Source organism: Eubalaena glacialis, chromosome 6 (genome assembly GCF_028564815.1).
Source record: "Eubalaena glacialis isolate mEubGla1 chromosome 6, mEubGla1.1.hap2.+ XY, whole genome shotgun sequence".
Classification (NCBI taxonomy): domain Eukaryota; kingdom Metazoa; phylum Chordata; class Mammalia; order Artiodactyla; family Balaenidae; genus Eubalaena; species Eubalaena glacialis.
In genome coordinates, this window is record NC_083721.1 from 119,499,423 (window position 1) to 119,526,254 (window position 26,832).

At 42.3% G+C, this 26,832-nt stretch overlaps 1 protein-coding gene across 1 annotated transcript; it reads right to left on the reverse strand.

Moving 5' to 3' along the window:
* On the reverse strand, nt 1-23,456 carry TM4SF4 (transmembrane 4 L six family member 4). Its single transcript, XM_061193554.1, has 5 exons — nt 23,095-23,456; nt 22,238-22,327; nt 11,229-11,368; nt 1,726-1,915; nt 1-481 (listed from the first exon to the last, which is right to left on the reverse strand). Exons 1-5 carry the CDS (start codon nt 23,266-23,268, stop codon nt 464-466), a joined length of 612 nt encoding a protein of 203 aa, XP_061049537.1. The 5' UTR covers nt 23,269-23,456; the 3' UTR covers nt 1-463.
* Between the last annotated feature and the right edge of the window lie 3,376 nt (nt 23,457-26,832).

Genomic DNA, 26,832 nt, shown 5'->3' on the forward strand with positions numbered 1-26,832 from the left:
TGATCCATCAGTCATTCTTTTTTCCCACAGATCTCAAAAATAAAAATTGGTCTTAGCTTCTCATTTTCAATGTGCTTTCTTCCTTTGACTTCCGTAAAACTTCAAAGATATTAACACTTCTGTGTACAAAGAAGCAGTGTGGCAGTACATGTGACCTTATACATTTTTCGCTCTTAAAGAAAAAATTATGAAATATTTGCTTTGAACTTGCTCTTCGATTCTAAGAGGAAGCTAATTTGAAAGATTCATAAATATTACTTAAGTGGCCAAACTATTTTTTATTTGAAACTAACATAAGATTCTAAGTTGAGCTGACCGGGTTGGAAAGGAGAAGGAATAACTCTGGCTTCCCTAAGCTTTGTCAGTTAGGAAGCAGATAGGAATTGGCAACCCCAAGAAGAGAAGAATAAGTTTAAGGTATCTTCTCACACACCATTAAGTTAGAGCAGCTAATCATGGAGGTTTAGACTGGTCCATCTCCCTGGAAGGTAGAAAAAGTTAATTAATTACAACATCATTTTTTTTTTTTTGCTTTCTCCTCCCCTCCCTTTCCCCTCCCCATCACCCCTCTTATTCCTGATTACTCCTACCTCTTATTGGTTACCTACTGAATGTTTTCTGTACTTTTCTGACTCTATTTCACAGTTTTAATCTGTTACTTAACTTGCGCTTAGGCTATAGGTGTGGAAGCTTCATTTTATTTTCCATCATTTTATTATTAAAATTAATTTTGATAAGTGGCACATGGCGCTCAAGTGATGTATCTGAAGCCACAGTTAATAAGTAGAGGAGCCAGGACTTCATAAGTAGAGAACCTGGGGAGGTGGAATCCAGAGACTGTGTTCCTTTCCTTGAAGCTATGCTGTCACACGGATTTCCATCCTCTTAAGCAAATAACAGTCAGTACAATATACTGAGCCTTCTGTTATTAACATGGATGCTTTTTTTTTTTTTTGCTATGCTGCTTGGCATGTGGGATCTTAGTTCCCCGACGAGGGATCAAACCCGTGCCCCCTGCAGTGGAAGCATGAAGTCTTAACCACCGGACCACCAGGGAAGTCCCCAACTCTCAAGTTCTATTTAATTTTTTTCCTCATACTTCAACCTGTGCTTTAAAATAACTTTATGCGTATGAATAATTGACTGATCTGTCTTGTTCAGTAGTTGAAATAATCACCTTGTCCTACTGTCCATAGGTTTATTTTTATTTTTTATATTGTTGATAATTTACAGTCTTATTTGGAGAGTAAATCCCAAAATGATTTCGTTTTATTTTTTGCACTTAAGAATGATTTTTCTCTTCTATATCTTTTCCAAGGGAAAGAAAATACCCTTCCATATATTACTCAACAACTTTAACCCACTTCTAGATCTATTTAGAAAATAAAACATTTGGGGACAGACCGTGATGCGTATTCCTGACAATATGTGCCTACAACAGATGTCCACTTCCTGTGGGGATCTTCATGTAAACATCATCATAAACTTCTATATGTATATGGAGTAGGGGTAAGACTGAAAACTTTGGTCAGCTTCAGCCTGGGTACGTTAGCATCACCGAGACCAGAAATTCCCTCAGCTGCTAGAGGGGCTGCCTGGACTTTCCAGCCTGCCTCTGGTTTCCTGCAGTCACCGTCACCCTTTCCACCGCCTCATCTCATTAGCGCTAGTGGCCTGACTTGGCCTCCTGCGTACCGAGAAGGAAGGACAAAGACCCCAACTCACCTGACAGCAGCCACAGCAATGGCAGTCTCCACACAGGGTCCCCAGGAGGCCGTTGATCACCTGGATGGCACAGATAAGTATCTGAACCGCCCCTATGATCAGCAGGATGGAGAAGAGGGTCAGATGCCAGGGAATCACGTTGTCAGGCTTTTGGCACTGGCTCCATAGGTCGCTGTCCCTGAGGTAATCTCTGTCGGGGACATGGGGGAGAAAGGAGATGTTGGTAAAAAGTGTGCAATACCCTAGGCTAGAAAGTCCCCATAACGATTCTTCTTTTGCAATACTATCTATCCAAGATAGAAGCTCCATGAGAAAAAAAAAATCCCATAATAACAACACTTTTAAAAACAATACCTAACAATTTTATTGAGTATAGACTATGGTGCCAGACCCTGTTTTGAACATTTAACACATATTCACTCCTTTATTTCTCATAGAAACTTTATGGTTCTTTTCTTCCATTTCACAAATGAGAACATTGAGGCACAGAGTGCTTAAGTGACTTACTCCAGCTCACACAGCTACTGAGTGACAGAGTGATTTTTATGAGCTGACCAGGAGGATGGGTAAGTTTAATATCTATTAAGGGGCAATGAAAATGAAGACACTCAAGGAGCAGAATCTCACAAATGTTCACGGCCTTTATCCTACTATTGTCCTTAGGGACCTTTTGGACTTCTGATAAATTATCTGTCACGTCTAGTGGCCGTGTGAAGCCATGTAAAGTATAATTGTGTCATATAGTTAAAGGGAAGAGCTTGATTCTTTTAAGGCCTACTTCTAGCCAAATTGTGAACTGACTCAGCTATATTTTTGTGAAGATGTAGGGATTCCACCTGCAAAAAGAGTTAATTAACTAAAAGGAAGAAATAATCTGCTGCCTTAATACACATTTTATAAAAACTTTGAAATAGGAGAAACTGCAATATATTTATAAAATATATACATTAGGAGTCCACTGCAATATCAAGGGCATTGTGCCTTGAAGGAGAAATGTGAAGTGTGGTATCTTTAAGACAACAATGAGGGTAAAGCGGGTAAAATCTCTGCATCTTTATATTCCTTCTCACATTCTTAAAGCCGCAAATTGGTCTCTCCCTCTTCCTTTACGCGTCCTCTCTCCTTTCAAGGCCTCAATAGGAAACTCTCCATCTGACTACTAAAGTAATATCCACCTCATTGTTTTTAGATCATTTTGACGATCTGTCTCTGATGATTTCTCCAGTGCATCAGTACACATTTATTTGAGATACATTCTGTATTAAGATTTTGAAAAATCTTTGAAGTGATGTTAGATGCCCCAGAGTTTAGTAGAGCAGAAGGGGTAAAGGAAAGAATGAGACTTTTGCTCTTGATTTAAAAATGAAACATTGTTGGGGCTTCCCTGGTGGCGCAGTGGTTGAGAATCTGCCTGCCAATGCAGGGGACACGGGTTCGAGCCCTGGTCTGGGAAGATCCCACATGCCGCGGAGCAACTAGGCCCGTGAGCCACAACTACTGAGCCTGCGCGTCTGGAGCCTGTGCTCCGCAACAAGAGAGGCCGCGATAGTGAGAGGCCCGCGCACCGCGATGAAGAGTGGCCCGCGCTTGCCGCGACTAGAGAAAGCCCTCGCACAGAAACGAAGACCTAACACAGCCAAAAATAAATAAAATAAATAAATTTACAAAAAATAAAATATAAAAAAAATAAAAATAAAACATTGTTTATCACATTGATTCACCTTCCCATGAGCATACAGGTTCTAGCAGCTCACTGGCTGGGTGACTTGTGTATCTCTCTGTAAAATGGGAATAACAATATCAAATCATAGGGTTAAATAAGGATTAAATTAAAGTGAGGATTAAACGAGTTAACATGAGTAAAGCACTTAGAACAGTGCCTAGCATATAGTAAGTTTTCAATAAACCCTAATATTGTTATTATTTTACTTAAGCTGAGCAGTCTGGTCTAAAGGAAAAAGGCTGGTATTTTGGATTCAGATGGACCTGGGTTTGAATCCAAGCATTCCTCTCACTGGCTGTGTATTCCTCACACAAGTCACCTACCACCCCCCCACCCCCTGGCCTTCACATCAGTTTCTTCATCTATAAAATGGGCTGAGAACAACCTCACAATTGTGAAATTTCACTGAGATAATATACCTATGTATTGCTGTATAAAACTTCTTTTCATTATGTTACTATTATTTTTTTAATTTATTTATTTTTGGCTGCATTGGGTCTTCGTTGCTGCGTGCGGGCTTTCTCTAGTTGAGGCGAGTGGGGGCTACTCTTCGTTGCGGTACGCGGGCTTCTCACTGCGGTGGCTTCTCTTGTTGCGGAGCACAGGCTCTAGGCACGTGGGCTTCAGTAGTTGTGGCACGTGGGCTCAGTAGTTGTGGCGCACGGGCTTAGTTGCTCTGCGGCATGTGGGATCTTCCCGGACCAGGGCTCCAACCCGTGTCCGGGAAGATTGGCAGGCGGATTCTCAACCACTGCGCCACCAGGGAAGCCCCCATTATGTTATTTTTAAAACACTCATTTTTCCATTCTGTTTTTTTCCATGTAGTCCTTCCTATCTTTACAATTTTTCAACTTGCTGATTATAAGAGGTTATAAAAAGACAATATTTTCCAGGCACATTTTATAAAGAAAAGATCCTAAGGTGAAGTAATTGGCAGTCCCCAGTTTGGACCCTCGGCTGAAGAGTTTGTCCAGTGGTGGGACGACACCACCCCCTGGTGGTGATATTGATGAACCGCTCACGGGGGAATTTGGAAGCAAGGATTGAGTTTGGGCGGAGAAATGCTCTCCGTTTCACTCCAACTGCTGCCTCACCCCTTACAAACCCTCACGGATAGCTGTTGCACAGGCCCTTCTTCTTTCCCCCCAGACTCTCAGGTTCTGAGAGTCTCAGATCCCCGGAAATGATTGCTGTGTCCAACCCTCCAACCCCAGGTGAGAGAGGGCCCTAATTTTTCATGGATCTGGAGGCTAATCATGCTTCCACATTCTGTGACATGAGGAGAGCTGAGGCAGTTTAAACCCACTGAATCTCATCACTGTGAAGGGTGGTCCCACCTGAGACGCAGTAATTCCATCAACCTCAGAGTAGAACACCATGGATTTCATACAACTCACTTCTTGCCAGCAACAAAGGCAGCTGAAGGAAGGAGCAGGGGAGCCTGAGGGCTTTGCCTGGGTAACTCGGGTGCCACCTCCTCCTCTGAGACAGACCCCTTGATGCTCCTCCTGCCCTCAGCTGGCTGTGGTACCCCTTCTGTGCTTCCCAGCCTTCTGGTTCCTTCTGGTACACAGTGCCCCGGACCCTGAGCTGTCCTCATCTGTCCATTTGTCTGTCTTCTCTTTGTGACTATACGTCCACAAGGGTAGAGACCATGTCCCCCATCTCTGTCCCCAGTTCCAGCACAGGGAGTGTTCAGTAAATGAGCAGCTTTCATGTACGGGGTCCTGCCCGTGTTCTGGGCGGTGGGCTAGCTGCGTTCCATCATCCCTCCCAATCCTACGAAGAGGTGCTACTTTTCTTGAACAATGCCCCAGGAAATATTCACTGAATGAATGAACATATACACAGATTAAGAAGTTGAGGGGGGAGGGGCAACATGGGGGAGGGGATTAAGAGGTACAAACAATTAGGTATAAAATAAGCTACAGGATATATTGGACAACACAAGGAATATAGCCAATATTTTATAATAACTATAAATGGAGTATAACCTTTAAAAATTGTGAATCACTACATTGTACACCTGTAACTTATGTAATATTGTACATCAACTATACTTCAATTACAAGAAATGTACTGCTAAAAAAAAGACATTAAGTATTTAGAAAGTGTAAAAAAAAAAGCTGAAGCTAGAGAATGTAAGTGCCTGGATTTGATCTTCCTTCTGTCTGACTCCAAAGCCGGTGCTCTTAATCGTTACACACATTCCCTGTATTTGAGTAATTTTATCCCTTTAGAATAATTAAAATATGATTAATTTATGAAATTTGATTTACACAATACATCTCTAATAGTGTGTATAGTTATCTCTAATAGTATGTCAATCAAAGTTTTCCTTTACCATAATAAAGAAATTATTCTCTTTGAACCTTCATGCGACTGGTTGAAAATATTGAAATTAATCACAAAATTATTATAAAAGCATAACATTTTAGAAAGTTCTGATGCATCATAATAAATTCCATTCACAGCAATGCTATATTCATAAAAATGAACCATAACATTGAATGTTTGGCAAGTGCTACATGGCAGTAATGGTACTTTATGTACATCATGTTATTTCATTCTTGCCTGAACCTGTGAGGTAGATCTTGCTGCCACCCCATTTCACAGAGAAAGAGCTGAAAGGTGAATGCATCACCCGAGATCACACCACCGGTATGTGGCAGAGGTGGAACTGGACCCTAAGTCAAGTCGGGCCAAGGGCAAAGCCGGATCTTAACATCTCTGGGGGTTTCCTGCTTCATGAAAGCTGAGAACAGGTTGCTGCCATGCCATCTCACCCCGTCCATGTGGCTTTCAGCTCTGGGGAGTGTGCTCGCGCACAACTGAATTGTATGGGGTTTCTTGCTAATAAGTAATCATTGAAGAGCAGCTGCAGATAGTCTTAACTGCAAGTCCAGGCAGAACACTGAATGGTGTCAGTTCTGTGCTTAATGAGAGAGCCCTCTCCTCACCCCTGAATTCCTTCCCCAGGGAGCAGGGAGGGCTGCAGCCTGACCGGGCAGTGCTGTGCTTGGCTGTGTTGCTTGTCTCTCTCCCACTGCTGATTGTCTTTGGCCTTGCCTCCTGCATTCCCTCCCGCAGCTGTCCCCATGCCCTGTGCGAGCTGCTTCCCTTTTAGCAGCTCAGGGTCAAGGTAGAGGTAGCCAATTGTCTCAGAAAGGAAGACCTTGTTTGGGAGGAGGTCCTACTTCAAAGGAAGCCAAGAGGGTGTATCTCAAAATGTCCCAGATTTCTTTTCCCTTCTAGGATGCCTCTTTAGTATGGTTCCCATGACAGAAAAAGTTAACTGTCTTTGTTCCTTTAAAATGAGCACCAACAAACATTTTTAAGGAAAACAGAACTAAATTCTATGGACTTGAAGAGTCCTGACTTTTGTGTCCCAAGCTGGAAACCTCAGAATCCACCTTGATAACCTTCCCTCTTTCTCCTCATACCTAATCCTGATGATTCCATCTCAGACAGTCTCTGATATTTCTCTCCTTTTGAGCCCCAATTCTGCTGCCTTGGCGATGGTCAGGATTTTATCTGGATTGTTACTCTAATCTCCTACCTTGCTCCCTCTTTCAGTTACTGAGACCTTCCATTCATCCTCCACGTCGCTGCCATCATGATCGTCCTAAAACTCCCAAGTGGTCGTGGCTTGTCCTGCTTGAAGTCCTCTGCTGTTCCCCAATGTCTTGAAGGTCTACCTGCCTCTCAATCACCCGCATCCTGTGGGTCCCTCTTCACCACCCCCAACATTCACCCTGAGCTTCCGGCCACTCAGCGAACGGACATTCTCTGAGCACGTGGGCCCTTTTCGAAGTTGTCTCAGGGCTTTCTCTTCTCTGCCTGAAACGTGCTTCCCATCCTCTCTGGAAGGCACACTTCTGTGCATCTTCCAAAACCAGCCCACGTCACCTCCTCCCAGAAGTTTCCCTTGCACACCTCCATTTCCCCCTTTCGGCAAGTGAGGGTCTGTTCCCTGTCGTCACCCTAACTTACCATGTACTCACTGGGGCAGGGACCATGTCTGTCCTTCTGTGCTCCATGTTTGGGACAGGCTTCAGCACAAAGTAAGGTCCTGTCAAGTACTTTTGTTTTTTTAATTCTCCTACTAATCATTAGCTGTGAAGCCCTGGGCAAATTAACTTTTTGAACTGTATTTTTCTACTGTAGGGATAAGAAATCTTCTGAGATTTATTAGGAAGATTAGGTGAGATAATGCATGCAAAAACACTCAGCCATTAATCATTAGAAGGAGGAGGGGGAGAAAAACGAGGAGGAGGTGGTGGAGGAGGAGGGGAAGGAGGAAGAGGAGGAGAAGGGAGAGATGCTGCCACTGCCATTTGGTGATAAGGGAAACTGTCTTGAGTCCTCTTCTTTGGTCTCATACAAGTGATTATTTCTTTTCACTCACTAAGTAGCTATGTATGTGTGTTACACTTGCAGCTACAAGAACAACTCCTGTGATGCTTACACACTGGGATCCGATGGATAAGAAGAGTCCATGGGATAGTAAAAAAGATTGGAGACAGAGGCCACTGAGCTTTTCGAGAGGGACTCTACAAAAATCAGATAGTGCAAGTCAATATAAACTGTGCTCTAGAAAAAGCATTGTGACTTGAAGTCAGAAAACTTGGATTCGAGCTTCCATCATTAAGAACAGTATTCCTTTGGGCAAGTCAGTTCTCCTCTCCGGGCCTCAGCTGAATTACCTCTGAAGGAGCGCTTTTTGTGAAGATCAGATGAAACATTGTGGGTGAAGGCACGTTGTTAACTGAAAACACCAAGCAACACAAGGTGCAAGGATTGTTGTAAGAAACTCAGGATGAGCTTCTGCAGTTGGAGGGGAGGTTTGGAGCTGGCAGTGGGAGATAAGATCATAAAGGAAGACAGGACATGGGATGTAGGGAGAATGGCAAGCTGAGGAAAGGCCGCCAGGTACAGAGGGTGCGGTGAGACACCCTGCCTGGACCCATCCTCCTGAAAGCCCTTCCTGTAGCAGTCGTGGCCTATTTCACACCAAGAGTGGACTTGCATTTTATGTGGGATTAAATTCTAGAGTCAGGGCATGATGGGAAAGAGCACGAATAGTCAAAATCATTCTTATCTTATAAATCACCTGGAAAGTATAATATATATGATTTTGTAATAAACCCCTATGCAGCCATTTTTGATCATACTATGGTTTGAAACCACTCTGCAGATGTCTAGGTACACAAACCTTTCCCCTTCAGATATTATCAAAGCCCAACAGTGAACAGAGGATGGGTGGAGAATTCTGAAATGTTTCTGCTTTCCTGCACAGTTTATTCTGTGTTTGTTATTAAAGCGCTCTAATCTGACACCTGTTAATGGATGGGTTAGTTGCTGTTGTGAGGAGTAGATAAAACAACACATATGAAAGCATCTATCACAGAGTAACGTGTGATACATGGGTCTGATGTGAATGCAAACTTGCTTCAGCAGGAGGACAGATGCAGAGGGCTTTGAAAAGTGGTTTCCTCAACCTAAATGTCCATCGACAGATGAATGGATAAAGAAGATGTGGTACATATATACAATGGAATATTAGCCATAAAAAAGAATGAAATGATGCCATTTGCAGCAACATGGATGGACCTAGAGATTATCATACTAAGCGAACTAAGTCAGAAAGAGAAAGACAAATATCATATGATATCACTTATATGTGGAATCTAAAATATGACACAAATGAACATATCTATGAAACAGAAACAGATTCACAGATATAAAGAACGACTTGTGGTTGCCAAGGGGGGGTGGGCCGGGGGAGGGATGGATTGGGTGTTTGGGGTTAGCAGATGAAACTATTATATAGAGAAGGGGTAAATAACAAGGTCCTGCTGTATAGCACAGGGAACTATATTCAATATCCTGTAATAAACCATAATGGAAAAGAATATGAAAAAGAATGTATATGTATGTATAACTGAATTGCTTTGCTGTATACCAGAAATTGATACAACATTGTAAATCAACGATACTTCAACTAAAAAAAAAAAAAAATTAAAAAAAAAAAGGAAAAGTGGTTTCCTGTCCTCCCCCAAGCAGGTGTGAGTGTGCCAGGGGAGGGTGTGAGGCCCTCATGTCAGAACAATATAAGACCATTGTACTGCCTTGGGGTGTTACTTGGCATGCCTTGTGTTTCTCTCTCCTTTGTTTTGGACATAGATTTATTCAAATTGATTTTAAGTCCATCAAGGGGAGTAGCGTTCACATTACAGAATAAATAGAAAACAGGTTTAATACTGCACTGACGCTGTGGATAGAAATACTAGCAGAAGGGTCCTTGAAAGGAGACATAATATGTAGCTTCACAGTCACACCCCTGGGTGGGGGAGAGGGAGCCATCGGGGGAGGGACCTCAGGAGGTGGCTCAAACTTATGCTGTCTGAATGCTGTGCTCAAGCAAGCCAAGCCCACAGCGGTCCTCTGTAAGAGGAGAGGGCTTTCCACAATAAAATAAACACCCATGGCAATCACCGCATGTGATATGAGGACATTAGAGGGCTTGTACTCCTGTTTAACTACAGAGAGGCGTGGGAATGATATTTTAGGTGAAACACTTGTGGGCAAACTGAGACCTGGTGTCATACAGAACCAGCCTCCTCCATCTCCTCCATCTGAAGCCTGCTTTCGAGGTTCTGTAGCCTCTCACTATGCATTAATAAATAGGGGTCTGACTTAAATAATCGGTGTCAGATTTTTTTAGGCATGGCCCCATCCTCTGTGTACAGGAGGACCCATCAACTCTAATTCCCGACCACCTAGATATGTCACTCCCTGTGCTATTGTCCATAATGATGAACAAAACAGAGATTGTCCCAGCTCCCTTGGAAGTTAGAGTCTAGTGCAGCCCTATCTAATGATGCTCAATTTGTCCCTAATAGCCGTGTGCAGCTACTGAGTGCTTGAAATATGGCCAGTGCGATTGAGGAATTTTAAACTTTATTTCATTTCCGTGAATTTAAGTTTAAGTAGACACGTATGGCAACTGTCTACTGCCTTGAGCAGTGTGGTCTAGGGCAGAAGGATGTGTAATATAAAAAGACTAATAATACTCGAAGTTAGAAGACGTGAGTTTGCTCCCTGTCTCTGCTGCCCACTAATTGTGAGACTTGGAGCACATCACACTTATTCAGCCTGCCTTGGTGGGGAGTTACTACCTCTTAACGTTGCTGTGGAGATTAAATTATAAATTTATTTTTTAAAAAGTTCTTTATAAACTACAAAGTACCGTGAAAATATGAAGTGTTACTTTAGTGAGTTCTATTAACAATAACTCTCATGAAGAACCTACAGTGTTTTCAAGGTCGTTTTCCATAAATCTGCACCTTAAGAGACTGTTTAGTTATCCATCATTTGGGGTATTAGTGAAAGCCTTTGAGCTCTGTTAATGAGTAATCATTCTCATTTTCTATTATAAGATTTTCAATGGAAGGCACTGCTCTCTGTTTATTAATATTATTAGTTGCCTCATGTTGATGCTAATAAATATTTGAATGCAAGTGGTGACACCACCAACCTCCTTCTCTCAGGTCAACTGAGGTGCCCTCTTCCATTATTTCTCCTGGTGTCTGTCAAAAGAGCACTTAGAGGTGAGATCTTGTGTAACTTCACCCCACAACTCCAGCTCTGCCTCAAAGGAGCAACATGCCTGAGACTTGTAAACTGAAGATGGCGGACCTTGAGCGGTATCCCCCGTGGGACTTTACCTGCTGGTGCCCCCAATGGTGACATGTGAGCATTGAAGGGTGTACCTTACCCGTCCAGGAAGGGATAGCCCCACGTGCTATTATTGACCATGAAGCATTTTGGACCCTTGTTGATTGAGACAGCTGAGATGATAAATGAGTATCCGGCACCCAAGACTCCAACCACAGCAAATATTGTGGAGGTGAACATCTGAAAGAGAAGGAGAGAGACCGCCAGGTTCTTAAGGTATCCAGAGATTACACACAGCACGCCCAACTGGCTTGTCATTGAGCATGGTGAATATGGGGAAGTTGTGGGGTATGCAGCCAGTTTTTACTGGAAATGGGGCCTGTGGGGTCTCCTAGAACGAATTTTGGTGTCTCATGTCCCTTTCTCCTCCCCCCCATCCCCATCTTTTTCACCTATTCATTGATGACTCAAGTGCTAGTTATGGTATGATACCTTTGAACCAGGATTTTTAACCTTGTTAAGAACAGATTGTCCTTCACAGGCCTAATATGGAAGACCAGTCTATTACAGAATCAAAGAATCTTAGAATGGGAAGTGATCTTCAGTTCTGTGGTCCAATCATCTCACTGAGGCTAAGTCACAGTGGGGCCTCATGTGGCAGGAAGGTTCTGCTTATGAGAAAGGGTAGAAGTCTAGAATTTCTCCTCATCAGTCCTAGTTACATTCCTTGAGTTCAAAAAGATTAAGTCCAACCTCTCTTCCATGAGGTAGCAACATTTAAAATATCTGAAGATATTTTATATCTTACACAAAAATATTTTCTATATGACATCTCTCCACCCCTTCCACCCTCTGTACGTTTTCTCTTCTCTGGGTTACACAAGCCCAACGATTCCAGTTCTTTTAAATATTTTTATATGACAGAGATTAATTAGTGAAAAATAGATTGCACTACATCTTTTTTTTTTTAAATTATAAAATCAAGATAGAATATAGAATATAAAAGGCAGAAACAATCCTGGAGCCCATCCAGGCTAACTCCCTCTTAGAGATAAAAAAAAAAAAAAAAGGGCCTAGAGAGGCAATGTCCATTCTAAACAGTAATTAAAGAGTAGTGTGGAAACATTAATAATTCTGTAAATAGAGGTGGAAAATGATCACCTCTATTGCTTTGGGACATGAAGGTGTAGTGCAAAGTACAAGAGTTTAAAAGTCAGCAGAACCCAGTCTCAAATCTCAGTTTTGCTACTTTTCTCTGTGTGATGACTGGCTCTTAGTTTCTCATCTATAAAATGGGCATGATAAAGCCTACCTAAATTAGATGTGATAACCCAAGTTAAATGTCAGTTACTTCCTCTTTCCCCTTCCCTGTATTACTATCAATCTTTTTACAGTATATATTTGAGGGTTTGAGGGTGGGGTTAGAGTGTAGAGAGGATCTAACTGTGCCTGGGCAACTGGAATCTGTGTAATCTATTTAGCTGGGATTCATATTCATATCATATGTCATATCATATATAAATGTGTTTTTTTGAAAATTTATTTATTTATCTATTTATTTTTGGCTACGTTGGGTCCTCGTTGCTGTGTGCGTGCTTTCTCTCTAGTTGCAGCCAGCAGGGGCTACTCTTCGTTGAGGTGCACGGGCTTCTCACTGTGGTGGCTTCTCTTTGTTGTTGAGCACGGGCTCTAGGCACACGGACTTCAGTAGCTGTGGCACGCAGGCTCAGTAGTTGTGGCACATGGGCTTAGTTGCTCCGTGGCATGTGGGATCTTCCTGGACCAGGGCTCGAACCCGTGTCCCCTACCTTGGCAGGTGGATTCTTAACCACTGTGCCACCAGGGAAGTCCCTATAAATGTATTTTTGGTGCAACTTTCCAAGACTGAGCTCTGGCTCCATGCGCCGTGTCTGACTTCCCATGTAGAACTGACCATTCCCTTCTTCATATTGAAACAGAACAAGACCCTGTGGAGTTCCTGGGCATGGAAGCCTTTCCATGTCCCTGTTTCTTGTTTGTAGGGAACAGACTCTAGCCTCCATGACCTTCCCAGAATCCCAAAGAGCAGATTTGAACAGTTGCTAATCAGGGAATGGAGGGGATGCAGAGACAAGGGAGGAACAGCCAAGAAAAAATAATTCAGCCTTGGGGCAGGGTCCTGGCTCCATCTCAAGGGGTACACATAATAATATCTTTGAGCTCTTTATAGAACTAAAACCCCCAACAAATGGAAGATGTTAGCATTCTTCATTCCAGAGAAGGTCACAGTTTGATAACCTTGAGAAGCTCATCAGGAGACCACTTGAGACCAGATTAAAGAAGTTCAGGCCCTGCACACACCCTGATCCTTATCAGCAAAGCTGCCCTTGAACCATTGCTATAAAACTCCTCACCAAATCCCCCTGGGTTGGGACACAGTTTTTCAGGGCATGAGCCTGCTGTGTTCCCCTTTGCCAGGCAAAGCAATAAAGCTATTCTTTTCTACTTCGCCCAAAACTCTGTCTCAGAGATTCAATTTGGCACTGGTGTACAGAGGCCAAGTTTTCAGCATCCATATCTCCCACCTCCAGGGCTCTAGAATGTATCAACTCCCATCATAGCACAGTATATATAATGCATTACTGCATAGCTGTTTATGTCTGTCTTCCCCAACCAGAGGACAGACTCCTTGAAGCCATGGACAGTGGGTTATTTGAAGATAGTTAGGACATTGCTCCACCCCTACCACCAACAGTTTGGTTTTTTTTTTCCTCCCCAGCTTATCAAAGGCACTGGATAACTACTTATTGGATATTTTCAATGACTAAAGTTCATATACTCATTATTTAGATTTTTCCTCTTAATTTTTATGCCTAGGGTATCCTAAACCCATTCCCACCATCAAGAACATTGTGAATATAATCTAGGTCAGAAGTAAATAAAAATTTGGGTCAATTTATCATGTTAGAACAGGCAATCTCTTTTCCAAAGGATGTCTTGTTGAATAATTTTGGAAATTGTTGAATTGTATAAAGTTATATAGGTTTCATTCCTCTTGTACTTCTAAGAATCTTTGTGATATGCTAATATGTATGAAGCTCCAAGAAGGGGATATACTATGTATACTGGAATGTAAGGAAAATTATTAGCTCTCAAATTATCCCTCAGAAGTGAAGGACTTGCTTTAGAGCTGTGCCCTTATTTCATCCATCAGGTAATAGGACATTTCTTCAAATTTGAACAAACAAGTATTGTGTGGGAAAGACATTAGTCAGAAACAACCCAATTACTGTTGGACGACAGAATTATTTAAACATTTCCTTCTTAACACAGATTTGCTAATTATTCTAGGAAAGTTGACCTCACAATTCCTAGTTCCAGATATTATAATTAACAAGCCTTTCAAAGGGCATTCTAATATAAGTATGTTTAGTGTTTACAATTGTGGGGATCATTAATATATACTTGCAAGAGGGATGTCTGAATACTGTCTTCATCTTATCTGAATTGATATTTATGACTAAGAGTGAAATTTCCGCTGACAGCATCATACATGGGTACAAAAATGTCATTAAATGGAAAAAAAAGATGTGCTGTGGGAAACTTTTGATGGCTCCAATGGTGTCTTCAGTGGGAGCCAAGACATTAAGGTCAAAAAACATGAAAACATTTTAAAATAAATGAGAGGGGAGGAGTAATATTTCAAAATCAATATATTAAAATTATTTCATATTTTATACATGTGATTTAAAATATGCATATATCACAGAATGCTTATGCATATATTCATGTTAGTCAAAGAACTTTTTTTGAAACTGCTTTCTGGGAAAATGAGAGGTGGTTTCATACAAAGTTTCACCTTATAGTTGGGTATGTATTGTAATTTGCAGAGTTTTCTGATCTCATAGGAGCCTATAACTTCTTCCCTTGAGCCCTTGCAACGACACAATTTGGGAGATGCTGCTCCAATTTAACGAGAGCTTATTTAGCTACTTCTCTGTCTCTGAGCTACCTCCATGCTCCAGTCAACTTGCTGTTTAGTTAGACACAGCTGGTATTAATCTAGGAATGGCCAGAACGTTCCAGTAGAGCAATTGAAAGCTTACGCTCAGGTTAGTTTTTCCTAACGTTTTACTTCTTGTCCTTTCAGAGTGAGGCTCTGAGTGGTCTGGAAACATTTTTGACATGTGGTCCTTGGGATGAATTGGATTGTCACAATTAAAAAAGAAGATTCTATGAAGGAAGGGTCTCTCATCTTAAAATTGCTTAAAAGTCTTCAAAAGCCAGAATTTCCACTAAATAGATGGTTAAATATTCTTATAATTATGTTTTCACAAAAATGACAATCTCAAAAACCTTCTAGTGCAATCATCTCACTTTCTAGATAATGCAAAGAGCTTCATTCTGTGACAGCCTTAGATGTATTATCTCATTTAATCTTCTCAACAAACCTGTGAGGTGGGTGTGATTATCTACATTTTCCAGACAGGAAACTGAGACTACTAGAAATTAAGATAATTGCTGTAAGTCAAACAAAGAGTAAAGTGGTGGAACTAGGATCAGTCCATGGCCACTTGTTTCCAAAGCCCATGCTTTTGTGACTTTCTCAAATCACACATCTAGAAGGTGGCTGAGCTGGATTAAGAACTGGGGTCTCAGGGGAAGGGGCAACATAGGGGTTGAGGATAAGAAGTACAAACTATTAGGTATAAAACATGCTACAAGGATACATTGGACAACACGGGGAATATAGCCAAAATTTTATAGTAACTATAAATGGAGTATAACCTTTAAAAATTGTGAATCACTATATTGTACACCTGTAACATATAATATTGTACAGCAACTATACTTCAAAAAAAAAACAAAAAAAAAAGAACTGGGTCTCCCTCCCAGTCTAGGATCCTGTACCTACCACCTCTTCAAATACACACACACACACAAAACACACTGCCACTAGCACCAGATATTCTGTTATTTGCAAATTTCTCTGTGAATGACATTGGTTCTCTCATAGAAATAAAATGACAGATAAGGAAAAAAATATCTTTCTGCTTATTTGACCTTCTGATCTTGAGTTCTAATTATTAGTCAGGAATCATGAAACTATTGATTATTAAGAATGGAAGAGTATCTAAAATTGCTGTAATAGAAAAGAAAGGTCACATTTCCAGGAAGGCAGTTTGGAAGTCTGAGGAAACCAGGGTCCCGGCCTCCTGAGTCACCCAGGCCCCCGCCTCCCTGGCCTCGGCTTCTGGAGGTAAACAGAAGAAAGGGGTGGGTGGTTCTAGAAGGTCCCTTCGACTAAAACAACTCTGGATTTCATCATCCACTGGCTGGTAATGAGAGGAGAAATCTGTCTTGTGTTATTCCTGCTGTGTGAGATGAGTGGAGGATTTTAGATATCATTCCTGGAACATTTCAACAGGCAAATGTTTACAGACACAAAAAGTGAGCACAAATGCAAACAGTCCTCATTTTAGGCAAGTCTGAGTAAATGAAAAACCAGGTTAATATAAAATAGCAATGAGATAATTTTCCCCTTTATTGAAGAGTCCCCCTTGTAAGCACCTCTATCCCAACACTGTCCAACTGAAATATAATGTGAGCCAGATACATAATTTAAAATTTTCTAGTAACACTTCTTAAAAGGTTTAAAAAAATGAGATTAATTTTGATAATATATTTTCTTTAACTCAGCATATCCAACATATTATCATTGCAACAGGTAATCAATATAAAAACTACTAATGAGATATTTTACATTCTTCTCTTGTACCAATTCTTTGAAATCTGGTATGTGTTTTATACTTATGGTACATCTCAATTTTTTTTTTTTTTTTGTGGCCAAGCCTCGCAGCATGCAGGATCTTAGTTCCCCGACCAGAGATTGAACCCGCGCCCCATGCAGGGGAAGCGCAGAGTCTTAACCACTGGACCACGAGGGAAGTCCCAGGTACATCTCAATTTTTTAAAAAAAATTTTATTTACTTATTTATTTATTTATTTATTTATTTATAACATCTTTAATGGAGTATAATTGCTTCACAATGGTGTGCTAGTTTCTGCTTTACAAACATAGTGAATCAGCCACACACACACATATATCCCATCTCCTCTCTGTTGCGTCTCCCTCCCTCCCGCCCTCCCTATCCCACCCCTCTAGGTGGTCACAAAGCACCAGCTGATCTCCCTGTGCTATGTGGCTGCTTCCCACTAGCTATCTATTTTATATTTGGTAGTGTATATATGTCCATGCCACTCTCTCACTTCGTCCCAGCTTACCCTTCCCCCTCCCCGTGTCCTCAAGTCCATTCTCTAGTAGGTCTGCACCTTTATTCCCGTCCTGCCCCTAGCTACATGTAAAAGAACGAAATTGTACATCTCAATTTTGATTGGCCACATTCCATATGCTCAATAGCCACATGTGGATAGTGGCTCCTGTATTGGACAGTACAGTCTAGAACATTTGGAAGATTGATTTTTGGTAGTAAAAGTTAAAAAAAATGGATAGATATGGTCTGTACTGCTTCCCTGATTACAGTTACTCGCAGGAGGGAGGGATGTATAACAGAGGAGGGCAAGACAGTGACCCTCAACTGAAGCAATAAGGTTTTATTTCTTTACAAAACTTTCTGAAGAAAATATGGCATCAGGTTACAATTTCATAAAGCTACAGGTAGTACGTTTTGTTTTTGTATTCACATTTGAAATATTTCATCTTGAAATAAAAAAAAATACTCCAAATAATTTTTCATAACTTTTCCGGAATGGATGACCTACATGAAGCAAGGTACACTTTATGTCACTTTGTTTTAAGTCATTTCGTGTTCAGAAGTCTTTAAAAAATTGCTAAATGTACTACTCTGAGATATTATCAATCTTAAAATCAGATGAAGTCCATTCCATTTATCATGGGTTTCAGGATACAAAATTTTTCATGTTAAAAGAGAAGTTATTGAAATCAAGTTGGATATGTTAGGGAGCAGATGCTTCAAGTTGGGGTTTTTTAAACTAAACAGGCAAAAGGCCTGGAATATTTCTGGAAGGAGACACAATAATTGGAAACACTGGTAACCTCTGGGGAAGGGCGTTGCCAGACTTTGGAGTCAGGAATGTGTGGCTTCCGTTGTAGTTTTTGTACTCTGGACATGTTTTCCCTATTCTAAATGAATAAATAGTAAAGGGGGACACTACTGTGTAGTGTAGTGGTCAAGGGCATGGGATACAGGCAGACAGATCTGGGTTTGAGTCCTGGTTCCTTCCTCATGACCTTGGGAAGGTCATCTTTCTAAGATCTCCATTTCTTCTTCTGTAAAATAAGCCTCGATAATAACTACCTGTCTCCGAGAGATCACAATACGTAAGATAGCTAATCAAAAATAGGAAATATGGAGTCAGATGTACACATGGTCTAGCAAATCAGATAACCCCCAGGTGGGGTAGGCTCTTAGATAATGCCTGGTACTTCACTGTGGGGATACCCAGAAATCTCTTTTGCCTATTTCCAAGATTTGGATAATTTCCCATGACACGAACAAGCACTTGATAAATGTCACTATTATATTATAATGCTTTAATAATCATAGCCTCACATACTTTAACCTTCCAGAAATACAGAGAGTATAGCTCTGGGGAGAAAAATAAAAGTAAACAGGCTGACTATCTTATGGTTGCTCAGCACACATGTTCAGTTTGTATTTCTAAAGAAATATGTGTTAATGTATATGCTGTAAATACTTCCCTTGAAATGGAAGAAGATGCTCTCGAATTCACCATGTGTCAGCTTTAAGGCCTCCCCCTCTACTGGGCTCTGGAGGCAGACGATGTGGGACGAGATCCCACCTCTGCCCTGGTCCGTGGTGTGTACTTAGGTCAGCTGAAGCAGAGGGAGGAGGGGCGGGGGGCTGAGAAGGGGGAAGGGTGGGTGGTTCGGAGACATGGTATTTTGAGGCTTGGGTAGTGGCAACATGTTGGGGAAACATCTCTGGTGGGCATGAAGGTTCCTCTCAGCAAGTTTTCTAAGAGGTACATAGATATTACTTGAAGTGTTTTCTCGCTTAAACGTGAATGTCCTCCTGTATTCTCCGCCTCAGTCTTGGGAAGCCCGGAAGACAGACTGGGGTGTCGCGGGTGTGGTGGTCAGAAACTCAACTTGCAAGAGCTTCAGCTTCCTTATTTATGAAACGAGAAGTTTAACGCCTAACTCATTAAGGGCTATTGTGAGAATTGAGCCTGATAAAGTACGGAAATCACCTGAAATCCTCCCAGAGCGTTCATTTACTTCATTCATCCAACAAGCATTTATCAAGGACCTATGTGTCCTCAGTACCCCGGGCACTTGGTACTACTCTCCCCTGCCCTGCACGCTAAGGCTTGCAACCTCTTCCCCCATTCTTGCAATGTCCTTACGAAAGGTAGCAACTGCCACGGTCCATTTTACAGCAGAGGATTTTGAAGCATAGAAAACCTTTACTGAAGAAATAAGGTTTCATACGTTATTTCTCCTTTTAAGATAATCTGTTATTTCAAAAGAAGTGTCTTTCTTAAATCCCCCTCAAACGGGCTGTCCTTCCAAGGAATGCAGAGGCAGCTGTCAGCGCCAGTGCTCTTGGCCTCAGGAAGTACTGACGGCAGAAGTGCTTACGCAGAAGGCATCCTTAAGGGGCACTGGCGAGCCGAGCTGGTCATGGGGAGAAGTGCTGACTCTACAGTGAATAGACTGATTTATGACCTAACCAAGATCTTCCTTCAGAACATGTCTGTCAACCATCTGACCCTGCCTGTGGGTGGCGGGGGGGGGAGGGGCCTTTATCTGCCTGATATACTTTCAGGATGCTGAAATGCCAGCCTACCCCTAAATATCTCCTTTATCAGGCCCATTATTAGAGACACTCTTCTGAGTCAAGGTCAAGGTCTTCTAAAGGCTCTTATTAAAGAACATACTTAACACGAAAGAGTTGATAAAATTAATCAGCTGTCCCATTGGACCCTGAGATGTCAAATTTTTTTTTCTTTTTAAGGATTAGAGGGCAGAAGACCCTGACCAACCACAGATCAGCAGCTAGGGCACCTCCAGTTTTGGAGAACGAGGTTGAGACCTAACCACAAACCCAGGCCAGGGTTTCCAAAGCCCACCTTGGAAGTTACCCTCCTCTCATAGCTTTTGCCCCAGGGCTCCCTTTTCTCAACTCTCATTTACCCTAATTTATTTAAAAGATTGTAGATCCCTGGGACTGGATTTCAGTCTTGCTCTGCCTCAGAGGAGAGTTTGCCTCTATTTTTTAGTTTCACTATGAAACTATCAATTGGGTGACCTCAAGATTTTTTTTTTCTCCAGCTCATTGTCTTGCTTTATCTCTACACTTTGGTTATGTATAAACCTAAAAACAAAAGAAATAAACAAACAAAAACCCTGGTTTTATGCTGGCTAATCTTCAGACTTTTACTCAGCACCAGGGAATGAGCTGTTAGATTTCTAAGCAATTCATCCAAATTTCTTAATTGCTAATTTTTTTCAAATTCTTATTTCCAACTTATTGCCCCCAAGTCCACAAGGTATAGTGGGATTACATTTCAAAGAGAAAATGAGTTACATATTTATTCCTTTCCTTTATAATTAAGTATAGTAAAATATCATTATATATAACACATGTTACATAACTGTATCAAATGAATTGTGGTTGATTTTTACATCTCTTTGTAAATGATGATTTTAAACGTTGCTATAATAACCAATGCTTGATGGTGTTAAAAAGGTGAGAGCATTCTCTTTGAATGATCCTCGATCTCACATGGAAAAGCATCATTGTATTTGCGGTGCACCAGCCTCAGCCCTTCATATGTAGTCAATAGATATTTTTTAATTGACTGAGCAAATAGTGATGAGAAGGAAATGTTAGAGATGATTCTGTTTCAGGACAAATCGCTACACCTTTCCCTTTAAGAGGTTAAGGTAAGAGTGTATAATTCATCATTGGGGTTCTCTTAGATGGACAATTGAATATCGGGAAATTAGAGCAGGAGCTGGTCTTACTCATCATCCAGCCAGTAATTCCAGTTCAGCCTTCTTCATTTTTGCCACGTCAATGTACCTGAACTCAATATTTTTCTGTAAGTCAACTCTCTATTTTATTCATTTATATCACCTCTATGAATGAAAAAGTAGAATCATTAACACACATAAACAAAATATTATTGAATTTCTAGTTAATGTTTCTTGCATTCCTGGAGCTGGAAACTTGGTAGAAAGGGAGGTTACAAAGGATTAGAAATAGTAAAGACATTTCCATCAAAATAAGAGTTTTCTTGATAGAATCGAGAGGACTGAAGGAGAATCAAAATTAACTTTCTATGTTATTGAAAGATAGAGCACATCTGTGTACTAGCAGAACTTGTCTGTACTTGGGACATTCTGATCTAGTCCAACTTCCTCATCTTATAGATGAACAAAGGAAGGCAGAGGGCACCCCAGTTGTGGAAATGGAACCCAACCCCACTCCCAGCCTTCTTCCCACTCCAGCTTGGAATGGTGAAGCCTAGTTTCTCTAGCTTGCCCACTAAAGATGGATGGCTGCAGGAAAAAAGAAAGGAAACAGAAGGCCAGAGGCAAAATCCAGGTAGAGGTAGGGAAGTGCTGAGCCTCTGAAGCTGGCAGTGGTGTGGATGGAGAGTTTAGGGGGCTACTGGGGAGAGGAGGTTACCATCTGTTATCCTGTCCCAGCTCCCCTTTACAGATGAGACAATGCAGAGCCAGAGAAGGGAAATGACTTGCCCAAGGTCTCAGGGCTTCGAAGTGGCAGAGGGAGAGTCACAGCCCCCATCTCTGCCTTCCGAGCATGCATTCCTTATATGGCATCACTGCAATTTTCCAACTCTGATATCCCTGCCTGTTTGTAACATTTTAAATGGTACTCATACCCTATAAGTAGGAGGGCTATGGTTTTAAATTTTTATGATTATTGTTATTTTGCACCAGCAAGAATCCCACCTTCATCCCTGTACCAGCTGCCCCCAGAGTCCTGCCTGGGGCCGGTAACTCATCCCCACGATGCCCAGTGCAAGGAGGCAGTGCGCCCTGGAGCAGTTCTGGTGGCTGCCCCTCCCCTTCCCCCCCACCCCCAAACTCACCGCAAAGCGCTTCCCACAGCTCTCGTTGCCACAGCACCTGCAGCAGTCATTGTTCTTCAGGCCTAAGAACACCAGCGCAGGGAAGATCATCTACCGGCAAAAGAAGCACCTCAGAGTGGGTCTGGTCTGGCATGTGAAGGGGGGCCCGAGCCTGCCTGCCTGTGTGAGGAACCACATCTGCAACGTGGGACTCGGTGGCCAAAGAGGATGGCAAGAGCTAACGGAGCCTGGCTGGTGGGTAGACAAGTATTATGGAGTCTTTAGGTTCTATCTGGCCTAACTGCAGCTCCAAGGCAAGATGTCAAGATATGACACCCCGAGTTTCCATTTACATGGTGGGTTAGGATAGGGATAAGAAACTTGTCCTCAGTTGTCATGAAACATGAATCTCTCTCTCTCTCTCTAAACCAGAGGTCCCCAACTGCTATTGGAAACAAGGGGTAAAGAAATCATTAGCACAAGAGTGGAAGAGGAACCCACAGACACCTCCTTCTCTTGGTGGGTTTTAGTCAATCGATTAACTAGAAAATGTGTGCTCCTTCCCCAACCTCCTCAACCCGGCACCGCAGCATTATCTCGTTAAAGATATTATGCGGCTCTCAGTTTGGTTCAGGGAAGTCAACTGACCCATGGGAGCTGCCAGCCTAAGCTTGGGGATTTCATTACTTGGTCAATTTAGTGCACATGTCTCTGGCAAGTCCCAACGGAGAAGGGAAAAGATTAAAGTGCTGACTTTTCATCATGCGATGCTTGGGCTTTCGTTAGCAACTAAATCTCATCCTGTTCCGTAAGTACCCAATTTTAAAAGGACAGAGTGAAAATCTCCTTTGGGGAGATTTTAAGGTTTCCTTACTCACCAAGACCCCGCTTCCTAATATTCCTCCAAAATACCAGACCTCGTCAGAAAGGTGGTCATTGTTGTCTATCACTTTTCCTCCAGGGAAGAATAGCAGGAGGTGAGCCAGGAAGCCAGACACAGCGAGGGGAATGAGGGTGATGCCCAGGCACTTGGCACACCTCTCAGTGCACATGCCGGGGAGGTAGGATGCAGGTCTCGATATGAGTCCCCTCGATGCCTCCTTCACAGGCTCTCTTCTGAGTTATCCGCCGCAGAGGCGTAATAATTGTCCCCAGATCAATCCGAACTTTGGAGCTGGGAAGCAAAATCAGCCTGTGAACTGTGTCCTTGGAGTCGCTTCAGCTTCTCAAATATAGCAGAACCTCGATGGCGATGGACATTTATACATTCTCCCTGACCCGAAGTCTTTTTTTTTTTTCTGCACCCTCATAAATAAGATTACGTTCATTGCAATCATTTTGCCATGGAGACCAATAACCTCTGTTAATAATCCACCAGCACAGACAAGACACACAACCTTGCTGCAATTGAACTTAGGGCTGGAACAAACAGCATCTGGGACTACTGCACCTTTAAACTGACAATGGCCCTACACAAATCAAGAAATATTTCCCCCAGGCTCTTTATAAAGCACTGTAAAATTGAGTTACATCCTAGCTGAAATCATGTCTCCTGAGTACTTAATGGTCTACAGTGCGTGTCTTTGTCTTTTCCGCTGAAAGCCTAGCATGCAAAAGAGTTATTTGAAAGAGCTTCTTTTTTCCTCAATAGGAAAACAACAATTTGATGGTCTTGTTGGGTATTGCTGAGCTCAGGCCTACAGGAATTTTTTAAAGGATAAAATCAGAATAACTATTCATTTTATTGCCTGATTACTCTATTTCTATACTTGCTACTCTATTAAGTCTATCTCTTTCCCAACCTGGCGTGATAGAAATAGCAAAAACTGTTTTCCCAATCACCTTGTTCACCTATAGCTTCCATGCAGGAATAAAAATCTCCACCTTTACAAAGGATAAGGGGAAAGGGAGGTCGGCGTTGGGTGGAGGAGAAGAAAGATACTGACGAGTGGATTGGAGGCAGAGCAGTCAGGGAGCGTAAGAGGAGGTAAGATGGGACCTCTACTGGAAATTTTGCCAACTGCCCAGGGCAGGATTTGGTTACTAATTTGCTTTGTGTCACTTTAAGAAAGTCTCTGCCATGCCTAGACCAAGCCCTACCTTATGTAATGACCCTGTTCAGTACTGGTGCTATGTAACAGCTGAAGGACTATGGGGTGGAAATGGAGCCTGCTAGCTCTTTGTTGAGAGCCTAGAGGTTAGAATAAGACAGTAGGTAGAATTTCATAGTCAAACTGTAGCTAAATAAAAAGCAAGTCACATCATTATCATGGTGAGACCTGTCCTACAATGGAGTTGGCCACCTGTTTCCAGGGAAGCAGTGGGCAGTGTTCTGCCAGGGCTCAGGGACCCTTGACCAGGGAAGCTGTGGACAGGATTCCAGAGAAGTCAGGTAGGATGGACGCTGAGTTTCCTTCTGAAGATTCTGTGAAATGTGCATTGGTTGCTCCATAAAGATACTTTCTGCGATCTCAGGGTTGGGGCGAGAAGAAAAACAGCAAATGTTTATTGAGCATGCATAATGTACTAAGCACAAACCACGAAGATGTCACGTCCCTTCTACAGGGGAAGGCACTAGGGCTCAGAGAGGTTAAGTACATTTTGCAAGTTCATCCGAGCATAATAAGGCGAGGAGTTAAGATTTTAAAACAAGATTCTTTGTCACCAAAACCCAGGCTATTGTCTCCCTAATAGATTTTCTCTTTTAGAAATTAACAAAATATTATCTTTTCGATATAAACAATAGAATGACGCCATGTGTGAAGTATATGGGTAAAGTGGGACATACTTCCTTCTGAACAACGACAAACAACTGTGATTTTTTTTTTCTTATTACAAAGTAATACGGGATTTTTTTTGTGGGGTGGGGGGTAGAAAAGTCACAGAAACAGATAAGCAGAAGGAAGAAAAGGAAAACCAGTTGTATTCCTACCACCAGCAGGTAAGGACTGTTATCACTTTGCTGGAAGTTGTTTTCCAACACTGAGCAGGTGCAAATGAGCTTTCTTTGTAACCCACCAGCTTTGACAAGGAGTTCTGAGAATAGTGCCAGGAGGAAGATAAAAGTTCTCAGGATGTAAGTGTTGAGTTCATCTTTGTAGATGCCACCTTGGAGCTAGGCAGCTCTCCTTTGGGGACTGGGCAGTTTTTTCTTTCTTCAGAGACCTTTGCCCCTAGAAGTTACCCAAGGCATTTGAATAACACTGGGCAACACAGCCCTGATGTCCTAGACTTTTCAGACTAGTAACCGGAGTTACCAATCACTAAGTGAACAGGTGAAAGTAAAAGATACTGTGGACCACAGTTCAGTTTTCTTCCACGATTTTTGAGAAGATGTGGTACATGAGTAACTATGAGGGAGAGGCCTGAGGTCATTTATTTCCTGTGTGGAGAAAGGGAAACACTGACTGTCACCCTTCTGGAATGCCCTGACTTCAGACAATTGGAGGGTGATTAATTCATTTATTGTTCAGCTATTCATTGTGCCTTTAGACCTGCAAGCAGGAAGTGGAACACCTAATCTGGGGGAAGGGGATGGGGAGGGGAGGGAGGCTTGGTGAAATTTACCCTCAGGAAGGGTGGGGTTACTGTTCTAGGCACTCATGAGATTCTGGCAACTGATCTTGTGACACCCATGCTTGATGTTTGCTGTTCACTCTGTTTAGCAGTGAAGCCCTTGAACCACAAGGGCTAGAGCCCTCCTTTTCAGAGACAGCGAGGAGGAGGTGGCTGAGACTGAGCCCCACTTTGGATCCTGTCCTGCGAGAAGAAGACCTCAGAAGTGAGAGCAGATGGCAGCTCTGGAAGGGACAGAAAGGGATCCTTGCAGAAAGAAAAGGAGAAGAACATGAGCCTGGTGGCTCTCCTCCTGGACCACACCCTCTGGGAGTTTGATGGCAGGGGATTAAGCAGCAGAAAGTCCGGGGGTTCCTGGCAGTGATGCAGGCACTCCATCCGTAAGCCAACGAGCAGTGCACTTGGAGATGTTTTCCAGGTGACTCTGCTCACCTGCGGGAGGCATGCACGATACTTGGGAGATGCTTTCTCAGCCTGCTAAACTCTTCGCCTGGCAATAGATGAAGAATCATCAATTCAGTGCAATCAGTAAGTGTGTTTGAAGCACCCACAACGTGTCCACCAGTGTGCCAAGTGCTGTACTAGTGAACAAAATAAATCTGACTTACTTTCTGCCTTCAACAGTATTACAATCTCTTACTTGGGACAAGAGCTAAAAAAAAAAAAAAAAAAATCACCCGCAGAGGTTAAATGAGTTAACTGCTCCTGGGCAGAAGTAGACTAGATTCTTCTGCTCGTCTTAAAGTAGATCAGGTAATTCTTCAGCTCTACATATTGTCGTTGGGGTTACTCGCTCTTGATCAGCTAGGGGCTGCATTGCACTGGTTTTTAGGGTCCAAGACGGCTTCACTCACATGCCACGTGGCTTGATGGGAAGGGTGGTAAGATTGGGCTCAGTAGGGTCCCTCTCTCCCCCCTGTAATCTTAGGGGTCCGTACATAGTCTCTGCAGTAAGGTAGTGAGATTTTACATGGTGGCTCAAGAGACAACAAATAGAAGCTGCCAGTTTCTTAAGGCCTGAGTCAGAAACTGGGACAGGG

Bases quoted from the DNA above. Each gene is read 5' to 3' on its own strand.
- TM4SF4 (XM_061193554.1), bottom strand. From the start codon at position 23,268: ATGTGCACTGAGAGGTGTGCCAAGTGCCTGGGCATCACCCTCATTCCC. The intron at 22,328-23,094 runs GTGAGTAAGGAA...TTTTGCCGGTAG, and splicing joins TATTAGGAAGCGGGGTCTTG to ATGATCTTCCCTGCGCTGGT. The intron at 1,916-11,228 runs GTAAGGTACACC...TGTCCCCGACAG, and splicing joins GGCTATCCCTTCCTGGACGG to AGATTACCTCAGGGACAGCG.